The sequence below is a fragment of the Nothoprocta perdicaria genome, unplaced genomic scaffold (genome assembly GCF_003342845.1).
Source record: "Nothoprocta perdicaria isolate Ctin4 unplaced genomic scaffold, notPer1 scaffold_3, whole genome shotgun sequence".
In the NCBI taxonomy this organism is placed as follows: domain Eukaryota; kingdom Metazoa; phylum Chordata; class Aves; order Tinamiformes; family Tinamidae; genus Nothoprocta; species Nothoprocta perdicaria.
The window spans coordinates 6,768,138-6,782,453 of record NW_020455532.1 but is presented as its reverse complement, the minus strand read 5'-3'; the positions used below and the strand labels follow the sequence as shown (position 1 = coordinate 6,782,453).

At 41.0% G+C, this 14,316-nt stretch overlaps 1 protein-coding gene across 1 annotated transcript; it reads left to right on the top strand.

Moving 5' to 3' along the window:
* The first annotated feature begins 248 nt into the window (after positions 1-248).
* On the top strand, positions 249-13,841 carry ZNF217 (zinc finger protein 217). The gene is made up of 5 exons (XM_026042127.1): positions 249-2,017; positions 4,130-4,255; positions 5,086-6,675; positions 10,415-10,543; positions 11,873-13,841. The coding sequence occupies exons 1-4, from the start codon at positions 631-633 to the stop codon at positions 10,522-10,524; spliced, it is 3,213 nt and encodes a 1,070-aa protein (XP_025897912.1). The 5' UTR covers positions 249-630; the 3' UTR covers positions 10,525-10,543; positions 11,873-13,841.
* Positions 13,842-14,316: the final 475 nt, after the last annotated feature.

Genomic DNA, 14,316 nt, shown 5'->3' with positions numbered 1-14,316 from the left:
GCTATGTGAGTTCAGGAATGCAGGTAGTAGAATACAGACATGTGGAGGTCTGCACTGTTGACTCCAACTACAGCAGGTGGAAAAGGGACCGGAGTGTCTCCCAGCTGTCCCTTGTTGCCTATTAAAGCTGTGGCTGTTTGAAGGGAATGTTCAGCAGTTCACTAACACTAATGTTTTCATTACTTGGGAGGAAATGCTTTCCTGTTCTCTTGAATTGTCTTATTGACACTGTTTTCTCTCTCCTGCAGGTGGTGGAGTTCTATGTGGCACTGAAATTCTCCTTGGGTGTRTTTTTTTCAATACAACCATTTGAAATATTTGCACAAAGAAAGTAGGTGCAAGTGATTGTTTCTACAGGCTTGAAAAATCAGAAGAGGGAGTTCAAGAAACCTCAATCCGTTGCTGAGAGACCCAGCGGATTTTCTTTCAGTGATGTGTGAACGCAGAAGGATGGAAAAATAAGTAACTTGTGTGGAAAAAGTCTTTTCCTGGCCGAGGTCTTTTAGCCGAGTGGACTCCCAAGCGCATGCTGGAGAACATTACAAAGTGTCCTTATAGTGATCCGTGAGTATCCCCAAAGACCTCAAGCCTTTTGTTATCCCACGTAATAGGGAACAGAACGTAGGAAAGATGCCAACTCAGCCTCTCTTGGCATACATGGATGGACCGGATGGAATAGCCAGCACTGTTGGTGCACAGATGGAGAATAACGATGCCTCAATGACAATAAAAGGAACAAATACAATTTCCTACAAAAGCTTGCAAGAGAAGTTTCTAATGCAAGCTGAGGGCTGCATGCCTCTGGACTGCATGTTTTGTGATGAGTCTTTTAAGCATCCGGAAGAGCTTGGTAAGCATGTTTTAACACAGCATAGGCCCACCCTTTGTGAACCAGCTGTCCTGCGTGTTGAAGCAGAGTATCTCAGTCGTCTAGATAAATGTCAAGTAAGAACAAATCTGTCCTTGCCAAACAATGAGAAGGACAGCGAAGAACTTAGTTGTGAGGTTTGCGGACAAACGTTTGATGAGGCTTTTGATGTTGAAGCACACATGAAAAAGCATAAAGACTCTTTCACGTATTGGTGTAATGTATGTGGAAGAAGATTTAAAGAGCCGTGGTTCCTTAAAAATCACATGAGAACACATACTGGGAAGCCGGGTTCCAGAAACAAGCTCCAACAAGGGTCCGAAAGCCCCATAACAATAAATGAGGTGGTGCAGGAGCACGTAACTGAAAATGTAACGTCACCTTACAAAATTTGTATGGTTTGTGGTTTCCTATTTCTCAATAAAGAGACTTTAATTGAGCACAGTAAAGTGCACACCAAAGAATCAGTACCCAATGGTGAAAGCCCCCAAGTGACTAGTGAGTCTAATCRAGAAGAAACTTCTCAAAGAGAAGAATTTCTGCGATTCTTGAACTTGAGACCAAACTTGGATCCAGAAAATGACAAATCACAAAAGCCTGTGAAATGGATAGCTGAACTAGATCCATTCAACACATATCAAGCATGGCAGCTGGCTACCAAAGGTAAAGTTGCAGTTGGCCATGGCCAGATTAAAGAACCGGGCCAAGAAGGAAGTACAGACAATGATGATTCATCTTCTGATAAAGAAGAACTCGGTGAAATTTGGAATGCAAATAAAGGTAGCCAGGCTGAAACTACAGGGAAGTCAAAAGTAACCAAGAACAACAGCTATACAGGGAATAGTAACTTAGCCCAAGACAAATTAAAGCATCCTGGTGAAGTGCCTTCTATGGAAATGGATTCTAAACTGTCCCAAAACAAAGAGAAACCGACCCACTGTTCCGAGTGCGGCAAGGCCTTCAGAACGTACCACCAGCTAGTCCTGCACTCCAGAGTGCACAAGAGAGACAGGCGGACGGACGGGGAGACTGCAGCTGTGTCCAGGTCCTGCTGCGCTGGCATGATTGTAGGTTTGGATGAAAATGGAGCAGTGGAAGGAGGCTCTGAAGATGGATCTGAGGATGGGCTTCCGGAAACGCTTAATTTGGGTGAGGAGTGTGTTAGATTTGAATAGCAGTAACTGTGGTATTCGGAATCTCTTCAATGGTCATAATGTCTTGTGCATTATCTTTTTTTTTTTTTTTTTTTTTAGAACTTGGCCAGAGTGTTGTGGGGAAGGGAAAAAGATAAAAATAAGAGAAGGGAAGAACTTCTGATACCCTCACACTGAGATCTCTCAAGTTTCTTGACCTCTTTACATTTATGATTTGGGTTACTAGAATTACTCTCCTAGTTTTAATAGCAATCTGTCTAGGAAGACGCACTGTCTCCCCCTCGTCTCCGCATGTCAGCAGTGAGGCTGTTAGTCTTGCAGGATACTCTGGTGTATTGCATAGCCCTCCTATCCAGCACATGCTCTTACAAATAATAGGTCTGAAGTTGCTGCATTTTTCCTGCTTCTGCATCTTGTGAAAAAGGGGCAGAAAACATCCTGTACTTGATACCAGCAGTTATTAGGGTCCAGAGAAGTAAGGGATACTTCTAAACTCTTCTCTGTGTGACTGCATGTTGTATATTTTTGAATGGTATGCAACTTTAAGGCCCAAATGTCAGCACCAGTATCTATATCAATTAGCTACATAAAGATATGCACAAAAGTTATTAATATGGGGACATGGTGTGTGTAGAAGAGGTCTGTAACTCCTCTCCCTGAAAGGCCATATTAACACTTTCCAGCGTGGATCTGTGTGTGTAATGCAGGATTAATTCTGAATCTTGCTRTGCTTTAGGAAAACATGTGATATTGATCCTAAATGCTCCCTCAGTGGAGAAAAAAAGCTGCAAGTCTAGGGGACTGAACAAAATAGCAGAAACTTGTAGCTAGCCTCCCACTGTGGGCCATGCTTTGGGTCTGCGCTTAAAGACCCGACACTTGCACAATCTCAAGAAAAGACATAACGTACAGAATGTCCTGGCACATGCAACCAGCTTCCATTTCTGGTAAGGTGCAGCCCCTTATTTTGCCGGCAGTACCAGGGGACACGGCTCTTGGTTAAGTCCGACTCACCCGTTGGTTCCGCAGYGTCTCAGCCCCAGCCTTACTGCGAGCTGCTGAGTCATCCGTACTGGGACTCGCTCTGTTTGTTTAAAGCAGCCCTGGATTCTCTGGGCCGAAGCTCGGCTCTGCTCAGCACTTGCAGCATGAAAGACACGGGCTTCCGAGAACTCTCATGCCATCTATTTGAATTTTTTTAGCAATTTAATATCTTAAGCAAACCWCCTTCTTCTGTTCTCCCACTGTACCTTTATAGTCAGCTTGGACATAGTATTTTTTTTTTACTTAAATTATAGTAATGTCTTTTTTGAATCAGACTGCCAAAGAATCCTCAGTTTGAATAGTGTTTTGTGTATAAGCTTTCTCCCCTTTCTTGTTAGACATTATGCTGTACTTGCCACCCTCTAGTGGTAATTGTTGCTGCTTGCAGTTGCATGAAACCAATTTTTAAGCTGTGAGTTTGTTCCTGGAAAAATATTTTGCAGAATTAGTAATGCTAGTCAGTTCCCTGCAGCTGTATTGGCCAAAAGTTCAGCAGTTAATGTTTCTTAGCAAGATTATTGATTCAAGTTAATGATAATGATTTGCAGGCACAACAGTCCTTTGAGTAGTACATAAATAAAATAAAGGTCCCTCTTGCCCAGTTTCCTTCCCCTCTCTTTTCCTGTGGTGCACAGAGTGCTTTTACAATCTGATTCATCACACTTCCAATTCAAACATGACTTTTAAATAATGACTTATAACCTATGGAAATTTTTGAGCTAGACTCTTCTCCTTTGTGTTCTAGTGGATCCCTAAAGCTACGGTGACGGTCTGTGGGGGGTGGGTGGGTTTTTGGTTTTTTTTTTTGAAACCTCATATTTGACATCTTATTTGTTCTCTGGAGCTTCTTTGCTAACCAATGTTACTGACACTGCTGAAAATCTTTCAGCGCTCTGGCTGCGGGCGGCTGCGCGGGGCAGCCGCGGGCCTGCAGGAGGAGCTGGCAGCAGCCCAGCGCTCTGCTCTTTCCCAGTCCTCATACCTAGGATAGTTGCTTGTAACTTTAAAGGGGACTCCAAATTTGCGTTTGCTCTTCGTAATATAGCTATATTTTCTCCCAAAGATAAAAATGAAGATGGTTTGGAAAGAGCAAAAGTTAAAAACCTTGGAGCCTCCAGAGAATGCAGCTATTGTGGAAAGTATTTTCGCTCAAATTATTACCTCAATATTCATCTCAGAACTCATACAGGTAAATGGGCTTTGCCTTTGTGGGAGGGGAAAGGTCTGCGGAGTCCAATCCGATGGAACSCTGGGTTTTGCTCAAGAAAAACAGAAAAATTACCTTCAAAATTATTTTGGGAATAAAGCTTGCTTTATAGTTGAAACAGTTGTAACTGCAGCTTCTCAAAAGGCGTTTATTATTTGCATAAATGTAAATCCTTTCAAATAGGGCTAATTATGTTGTATTCCTAACAGCATTTACTATATTTTGAAACTTCCATTCTCTTTGCTTTAAGCAAAAAACCAAAAAGGTTTAAAAACTAATTCCCAAGTATTAAGCTGATTACTTGCCAGTTGCTGCTACCTGGGAAAAAAACGATCTGTGTTTTCAGCTCAACTTCTGTTTTGCAAACCCAGGCAAGCGCTTTTTACTTTTGTTAATGTAAGTCCCTGTTTCTTTTGAAAGGGCTCTATTTATAGACGAACTGTAACACTTGTGTTGTTGAATAGCATACTTGTGGTATGATCAAGGGCTACAAATTGTTGGAGTTGACCCACAGCTATACTTACTGCTTATCTCTGCCAAACATATTGTCAGCTACCATCTCCATGCAYAGGGAGCGTGTGGAAAATATCTTCATCGTAACCAGAAGATGTCACTGTAGTTAGCAGAAGCAGTAGGATGTACTTCTTAAATGATTTAGATGAGTTTGGGAATTGTTACTATGTGGAAGGGAAAGGAGGAAAAATCTATTTTATTGTTTTAAATCTTAGCTTATTCCCTTGTTTTCTTTAACTGTGTTTAAGACTTCGAATCAAACTGTATCAAACTTATTCACTGATAAAACTGTGTTTCAGGTGAAAAACCGTACAAATGTGAATTCTGTGAGTATGCAGCAGCACAGAAAACTTCACTGAGGTATCATTTAGAGAGGCATCACAAGGACAAGCAAGCTGATAGTGCAGCAGACGTGAAAAATGACAGCAAAGTCTCCTTGCAGAGTCAGGAGACGGAGCTCTTGCTGGCTGCTCGTGGTGCTCAAGAAACCAAAAATTTGAAGAGGCTTTTTGATGGTGCCAAAGAYGCTGAGGGCTGCCCACCTGCAAAGCAGCAGAAGGAAATTCTGTCCTTGAATAATGCAATAGGCAGCAATGTCCTGTTACGAATGAAAAATGATTCTAGGGACTCAAACAAAGGTTCAGTTTGTAACGGTTCGAATCAAATGCACGAGAACTTGTCTGCTCCCTATCCGGAAAAGGTAAAGGCTGAGAAGGAGACGAAGGAGGCTCAGCCCATGGGTCCTCATAAGAGAGAGGAGGCTTCTGTGGCATCAGAGGGCGATGATGTCCAGTATGTTTGTGCTTTAAAGGATGGAAAAAATGTGAATGATGTGCGAGAGTGCACAGAAAACTACAAACACAAACATATGGTGGACTATCAAGAGAAACCCCTGAACTTGTCTGTTGGGACTTCACAAGACTCGGCGGTTTCAGCTGCTCGAGGCCTGCTGGCACCCAGCACGTGTCCGTTCTGTTCGTACCGAACCTTTTACCCCGAAGTCCTAATGATGCACCAGAGGCTGATGCACAAATACAATCCTGACACCGTTAACAAAAACGGCTATAGGAGCAAGGCTCTAGCTAAAGCCAGACGCACTGGATGCCCTCCAGCCCTGCTTGGTAAAGACGTGCTTCCTCTGTCCTGTAATCCGCATAAAAATAAGGTTTCCCCATCTGTACAACAAAAACTGTTGCAAACAGGGAAAGCCAAACAGTGTCACCCTGCACAGAACAAAGTCCCTCACTTTTCAGTGACTGACTCGAGCAGCACAGCCCCGAGTAACCTCAAGTTTCATAAGCAGCCAAGTAAGGTTGGAGCTCAGGCAAATAACTATAGACAACCTCAGCAAGAAATGCACTCCAGTTCCAGTATCTCTCCAGTATTGGACAGAGTAAAAAGATCCGAATCTAAAGTAAAAGCTCTCAGTGTGCCGGTGTCTCAGGCTGGTGTGGTCAGCAGCAGTCTGAATGGGGCGCTCGACTCTCACCTCAGCGAACCTGCCTGGCCGTGTCATCGAGGAAGAGACTATCTGTGTAGTAAATCTGTGGGCAATGTAAATCTAGAGTATGGTGAGACATCTTCTAAAAGAATGAAACCTAATCTGTTAGCTATTGACCATATTGACTCTGCAATGGCTAATTACAGAAGATACGAAATGAGCAGATTTCGGGTTGCAAACAGATATGCAAATCTGCTACCTCAGGAATGTTCTCGCACCAAACCTTCATCCTCTGTTTTGCCAACCAAACAAGGGCTTCTGAATTCAGATGATGTTGATCCTCCTAATGTATTGACTGTTCTCAAACCTTATGAGCCATATAGCCCTGGATCACTTTACAGTTCTTGTGGATCTAGCAATGGCCAAGTAACCAGCTCTACAGTAGAAGGTACTGTATCTCCTTCCTAGATCAATGTTTTATCACATTACAAAGGAAGGTGAATGGAGTGGAGTGAAGTTCAGGTTCAATAAGTTTAAATATAAAATCCACTTTTGGCAACTCTTAACTTTGGGGAATTAGGCCTGTAAACTGTATTTTCTTATATAAAAAAAAAAAAAWTTTTTTAAAGCTTTGTTTTCTTTGCTCCTGATACTCAGCATGTAGTGTTATCCTGTCTGGATTGCTCTCATGAGCTGATTTTGTAGGATGTGGAATGAGCCTTTCTGCTAATTTACAAGGATATCTTGGACCATCTGGAATATTAAATTCTTCCAAATATCCCTTACCATTAAATGTTCTGTCCAACTGCAAATAAGTATGATCACTATGGGATGTATTAAAAATCATAGACCTATGATGTACATCTTGCTCTTCTGTCCTTTAGGTTTTTTTGTAATGTTTAGATTTTTAGTAGCGGGATATTTTAAATCAAGACAAAACATTTCTGCTCTTCTAATTATGATGTTTTGTTGCACTAAAAGGCAGTACTTTACTGTGGGAAAACTATTGAACTAGTAGAGGTAAATGTTTCATGATGTTCTCTTGAAAAATATGGTACTCCTGACGTGCTGCTTGTATTTCATTCTTAATCAGCATTTTCAAAACTCAGTAGGAGGTTAAGATTAAAAGATGTCAGTTGTGATATTTAAGCAGTTGTTTCACTATTTGGAAGGGGTTTGCTGTTTCCAGGGGAGGTTAGTAGGAACTCATCATTAAATGTAGGACACTGAATCTTGAATGGAGATCCTCTTAAGAACAAGCAGTGCGTGTGCTCTGCAGGTAGAAGGTGTCCTCGAATTGTGGATCTCTGYGTATCCCACTGCTTGCCAGAAGCAGTAAGATCCTTCTTTGTGAAGCAGCCTGGGTGGGTACCAGGCAGGGGTGGGTTACACTAGCCTGGGGAAATCACAGTGCAGTAAATGTGTGTTCAGGTACGTGGCCCGAGCTYGAGTTGCTGGCGGTTGGGGTTTTTGTTTGCTTCAGGGTTGTGGGGCAGGGCAAATGCCCAGGCCTGGGAAGGGTTATTCAAGGGATGGCAGCTGTTTCCAGGCTCGGGAGTGGGGAGAGAAGAGCTTGTGCTGCTGCTGCTGACCCGCTTGTGAACTGGAGTCAATTCCTAGTTCGAGGAAGTGTCCGGAGTGCCCGGAGCTGCCAGGGAAAGTGAAACAGGTGCTGGCATGTGAACAGGATGCCAAGGGACAAATAGGTTGCTGTCCTTTGGTTCCTTGTAATTTGAGAGACTTAACTGCTTCTAGTAGTAGTTAAATAGTGGGCTATTTTTTTTTCCCTCCAAGTTCACGAGTAATTCATGCAGCTGTGAAATTCTTGGTGCTTTGGAGGACGGATGGTTTCTATCAAGCGTGGATCACAGCTAGGAGTTTCATGTGCCCTCTCAGCGCTCAGTCRGAGAACCTACCTGTATTGGAGGACCAAGCAGTGCTTTAATTTGGATATAAGTCAACTCATTGTGGACTTATGCTTTGTGATATTGTTACTTGCTGAGCAGATAAGAGTATCCAGTCTTCTAAGGGAATGCCTTTGATATTGAATAAAGCCCTGTTAGCTGTGGTGAAAACAAAACAAAAATAAAACTTGCATCTTCAAAAAACTTCACAAGAGTGGTCTGCATGTCAAAGAATAGATGGTGGGCAGCCTCTTGCTCCTTCCCAGCATTACCAAATCTTGGGAATACAGAAATTCCCTGTTTTTTTTTTCCCTAGTAGTTTCAGTGAGGTTAGCTTATGGAAGTAGGAGGTGATGAAATGCTATTTTTATGTAATGACTTCACTGGAATTCACCTCGCTCTTCTTCTGAAAGCTCCACCTTTCTGCAGGAAGAAGAAAAAAAAAAAACCCTATTTCCCTTCCTCTTCTGCTGTCTGCAGGCTTTTACTGGAACCTATAGACAGAAACTTTTTAAGTAGTTACCATTCCAAGCTATATAAAGCTCTTGAAGCTATGGCTCCAACTACTTGTAGAGTGGTATTGTCATTGGAAATGAAGATTTCATTGTTGCTGGTAACGGCTTTTCATGGCCCCTACCTTACAGGCATTGGAAAGGCTTGTGAAACAAAACCACCTTGATGGGTGGTGGCTCTTGTCTATGCACTTCAGCAGTACAGGGCATAAAAGCAGCTTGTGATGAGATGGAGGCTTTTTAGGCTGAGTTTCTGTTTGTCTAACCCTTCTGGGCAGAAGTGCCTGCATAATGCAAACCTTGCTGCTCTGCGCGGAGAGGAGGGACCAGGGTGCAGGGCAGCTCATGGGCCAAGTGCTGGTGTTAGAATTTCAGCAGGGGTGAAAAGAGGCAGGATGAGCTTTTGTACTTTATTCTTTTCTGAAAAACTGAAATACAACTGCTTGGCTAAAAGTTGCAACTCCTCAGTGTTTTTTATGGTTTCTTTTTGGGGTGTTTTTTTAGGTAAGATACTGTATGTAAAGTGCTGCAGGTGTAGACTTGCAGGTTCTTATAGCCTTTTTATACCTCCCTGGTGAGATTATAAAACACGATGTCAAAACCTTTTTTTTAAATGGCCTGTGTGCCTCGTGGCAACATTATTTAGGTCCTGTGAACATGTTACGTCGCATGTTAACCGCTGGATCAGGTTGTCAGGAGAATATGTTCCACTTGGCAAACTTGATTAAAGCTTGATGCCTCCCGTTCCCGCGTGCAAGCGATGCCACTCTCGCCTTGCCCCGAAGAGACAGAAACACTCTGAAACCGCTCGCTTTCTGTTCTTCTCAAATTAGTTGCCTTTGCAATGGCAACGTGCTATCAAGGATAACCTGTTGGCTGATTGATCTGGCAGAGCCTGCAAATTAAAGACAATTGCTCATGACACACTCCAATGGCTTTGTAGATTCTGTTGAAATATTAATTTAGCTTTGCCATTTTAATTTAATTAAAGCTTGCTTTTTTTTATGCTGCATTTAAAGCTTTCGTGGAATATGGATGGCAGTTGAGCTTTTTGTATCCTGTGGGAGTAATGATTCTTGACTTTTTTTTCCCTGAATTTTATGAAGTGTTTTTGACGGCTTGCTTAAGCTAATAAGACTTAATATGGAACAGGCATTGATTTCATGTGAATTAATGGCCTCAGATAAATATAGAAATACCTGTATACTAGGACTGAAAATTTCTTAACAAAGATCTTCCTGTAAGTGTATATTAACACTCTGTAAAGTGTCACAATTTCCATATAATCTCTAATGGCAATAACATAACATACCCATTTTTGCTTTCAAATACTCACATTCAAAGCATCTGTTATAGCAAATGGAGGAGTTGATAGGTAGGCACTGTGTTATCGAAACTACTGCAACTCAAACTTCTTTTTCTTAAAGGCTGCTATGTGTAATGAATTAGGCTAAGACATTCCTTTCTTGCAAGATGAGCAAAAGCTGGAGTGATGGACATAAGCATGCAGCTTAGAGCAAATTGCTTTTAAAATTTACTTTTTCTACTTCTTCTCTTGGATCTTCATCCTGAACTTCCTACAATCTTTTAATAGGACCAGGAATATCAGACTAATATGTCCCTAATGTTGTTCTGGGCCCTGTTTGTGAGAGGACTGGTGGTAGTTTGTGTAGTATGCAGGGGTTCTGGCATAAATCTGCATGCAATTGAATGCTTCACCAATTTAGCCAGCAGGAAATAATTGTAACTTCTCTAAATTTATTTTCCTCAGGAAAGAGGTCTGTGTCATACCAACACTTATCTAACAGCATGCTGCAAAAGCGGAGTTACGAAAGTCTTATTGGCAATGCACACTTTCGACCAAGCAACAAGAAGACTTGATCATTTACTTCAAGAAAAGGTAAACAAACCTTTTGAACTACTTGTTACCTAAATGTTGCTTTAGCTACTCCTAACATTAAACGCTGCTGCGCAGTGTGATGTGCTGTTATGAAAGTCTGGGCCAGAACAGCTGAAAAGACAAACAAACTCCCCCTCTCTCATAAAAATGAACCAAATACCCTGCCCGTGCATTAGTTATTTTGAACAGAGCTGRTAGCTTGCTTTGCTAAAAGGTGCCTGGGTTAACACTAGATGTCGTGTGATAAAGATTTTACAACATCAGTGTGAAGCCTTGAGTGGAAGGACTTTCCCCTTAAGWTAGTACATGAGGGTGGAGAAATAGAAATGAGAGGAAGTGTCTGTTATCAAAAGTTCACGAATCCGATTAGTCCCTAAGAAGTTATGTTCCTGAAAACATAGAGATTACAGGAATTACTCATTTTACAACTTCTGAGGGTTGCAAGAATTACCTCAGGCAACAGGACTCTTTTTGGAAAATGACTTCATAGAGTAGTAAAGGTTTCCTGATAGCTCCTCGACACTCCCCTGTGAGCTGGATGAGTTTGTTTCTAATAGTTTTCCCTTTGTCCCTGGGAGGGATGGGCACAGTCCTGTAGGGAAACAGGTCAAGTGAAAAGAATTAGCTGGGGCTGAATTCCCCTGCTACTGCTCTTTGTTTTGGGAGCTCTAGCTCAGAACTTCACAACCTCATTGTGTTTGCAGGGATCTCTTGCTGCTGGGGAGATAAGCACTTTATAAGACTATAAATAAGTATATCCCTGCTTTGGAGTTTTTTCACCCTGAGACCCAGACTATTCTCCCCTGGGTCTTTCTGAGATGCGTTCAAATTTAATCAGATACCTCCTCAATGTTGTGGCACCTGAATCAGTGTGCAGGGTTTTACAGAAAGGTTTTACCTATCCGGGAGCCAAACTGTCTTACCTGTTGTTGACAACTTTTGAAATGTTTTGCTTTGTGTTTTTGATATTATTTTTATTTTTCTGCTTTTACTCTCTCATCCTACTAAGCATGTTTTTACCTAGTTCTGCTTTTTGAAAGCTAACTTGGCTTCCTGCTTGTATTTCTGCTTGAGGCTGGAGTATCTTTAAAAACAGACTTGATTGGTGGTTTTTGTRTGTTACAAAACAGGAGGTGCAGACCTTACATATAAATTTCTGAATATGCTTATGAAATATAGTGGAGATGAAATTCTCTTTATATGTTAAAGATGCTTCTTCCTTCCCTCTCTCCCTCCCCTCCTCCAAAAAATATTTATGCTCTTATGCTATTTATGCTATTATGCTATTTTATACATTTTATGCTACAAAACTCTTTGCTTTGTTTTCAGGTCTTGAGGACACAAGTGCATGTGCTATGGAGTTACACCTGCAGTTCATCCCTTGAGAAAAAATGAATGGTGAAAGCTACTGAACTAAGCTGTGATTGTACTGTATATAATAACACTACAGTTTTATAGTACTGGTTCTGTTAACATTTTGTACCAAATAGCCATAAAAGGTAGTCTAAACAATTGGGTTATGAAGGTGCGTGGAGAATGTATATCTTGACAGTGACTTTGAATATTTTTCATTAGAATTAATTGACCAAATATTAGGTAGGAATTATATTTTTACATACTTGAGCGCTGCTGAAAAGARTTTCTCTTGAAAGAATATATAATCCTTGCACCTCAGGTAAACTGTAAATACTGAAGCTGAAATCCTGTTGGCTTAATGCTCCTTTTCATAAGGGTGWAAGTTTCTCATCTGTGTGTTTTTTCTGTTGAACTATGTTAGTTTTTTTTTCAAACCAACTTCCAAATAAACGGTCTGAAACTGTTCAGTTTATACATGTTGTGAACATCAAGCAATGGTGCTGACGTTTTGCTGATCTGCCTTGTATGCGTTAAGACCCCGATGTGTTGGAGGGATCTGTTTCCCGGGAGTTTTCCAGCATGTTTTTAAAAGCAGGGATGAAGCAATGCTTGACACTTGGATTTGCCAGCGTGGTTCCTCAAATGCAGTTGGATTCTTGTCCTGGTGTTGGTTGCTGTTGTYGAGAGAAGTCTCTTAAAGGAACATCTCTAGCAGCCTAAGGAAAATTTTATGGCAGAAGATATGTAGGTCTTGTGTGAGGAACGATACTAATAAAAATGCCTCAAATGTTTAGGTTTCTACTAAACTCAGTACAGTTACATTAAGAGGAGAACTACYTTGCACCTTTGTCCAAACTATAAAGTCACGAACAAACAGGCTTGCAAGAGGCGTATGGGATCCATAGACTTTAGAAAGGGATGTGGCTCTGGTGTAGCCTGCTTGACTGTGCTTGAAAGCTTCTTGATGTCTGTTTTTAGCATCTACTGGGTGTTTGACATAAGGAATAACCTGTTGATGGCAGAATCTCTCCTTTTTATTTTTATTTTTTGTGAAGACAACAGGAGTTTTCTCTAATGCACATGCAGTTTAATCTTTGTAAAGGGAAGATGGCCAGTTACCAGCCAGTAAAGCAGAATTGTTGCGTATTTTGACTTGCCTTCCCAGTTGCTTCTTGTGAAGCCTGTAGTTAACAGTTGATTTCTTCTGTACCTGGCTTCGACTTCCATGTATTTTAGTAAAACAAAAAATGAAAAATTTTGCACTGTTCATCTTGCTCTCTTCCCTCGTACAGCAAATGTAAAATAGCAAAACCTAGAAACTCTTGTGTTTTCATTATGCAACTTGATATGYTCTAGTTGTATGTCTTAGTTCCTGTATATGGGACCTAATTTTAATATCTCTGTAAACTGGCGATGTAATGAAGTGCTGTGCATCAGGAAATTGTACACTATTTACCTTTTTTCCTGTTCATAAGCTGAGCCATATGTACATAATCTAGATTTTTGTTTTCCTAGTTTTGCACTTTTATAGCCTATTTTTTGAAGATGAATTCACTTGGAAAATGGTTAATCTATTTTTTTGCGTGATCTTTCAATGAGTCTTATAGAWTGCATGCTGTAACTATCATCTATACGCCTTACAGGGCTCTGTGGTTAAACGTGCAGGGCTGTGTGAAGATGTTTAAGCAAACAGGCTTGTGACCTGTTTGTTTGTTTTTAATCTCCCTTCATGCTGGTACACTTCCCCCCAGGGCTCTTTTGTAAAAATAACTTGGGGATGGAATGGAAAAATGGACATGAAGACTCTATTTCATGGCAACATGGCCCTGTACTTCAGAATACACTTTGCCCATCAGTATTAACTATTGGGATACTACTGGTTTTGTATGTTTCTTTGGAGATAACAGTGCGTACATAGAGGTACAAGTTGTTGATTTTCTTTCTTTTTTTTTGTCTACGTATTTATTTCATTCCATTTTGTTTTATTTTAATTGTTGAAACCGGAAGTCGTCAAGCAGTAGGCACCCATTACTCATTTAATTTATGATGTACTTCACTTTAGTTGAGTCTATTATTTCATGTGGATGTAAATATAGACTTGGTGTTTTGCAAAACTGGTTTCTGTGTCTTGCTTCTAAAGCTTAAAGCTTGGTGCCTGGAACTGCGTGTTCTCCTGACCTTTCCTCATACCCACACCCTTGGGGGAGCGGGATAAGAAGAACCTGCCAATAACCAAAACCAAATTCATGCACTCTTCAGTGACTCATGAAAATACTGAGTTGCTTCCCAGAAAATCCAGCTGCGGCAGAGAGGAGAACTCCTTAAATAATGAAGAAACATCTTGTTTTTTTTCCCCTTGGTTATTTTTCTTCTGTAAAGAGCAAGAGGTGTTTTTTGTGTATGCTTTTTTTTTTTTT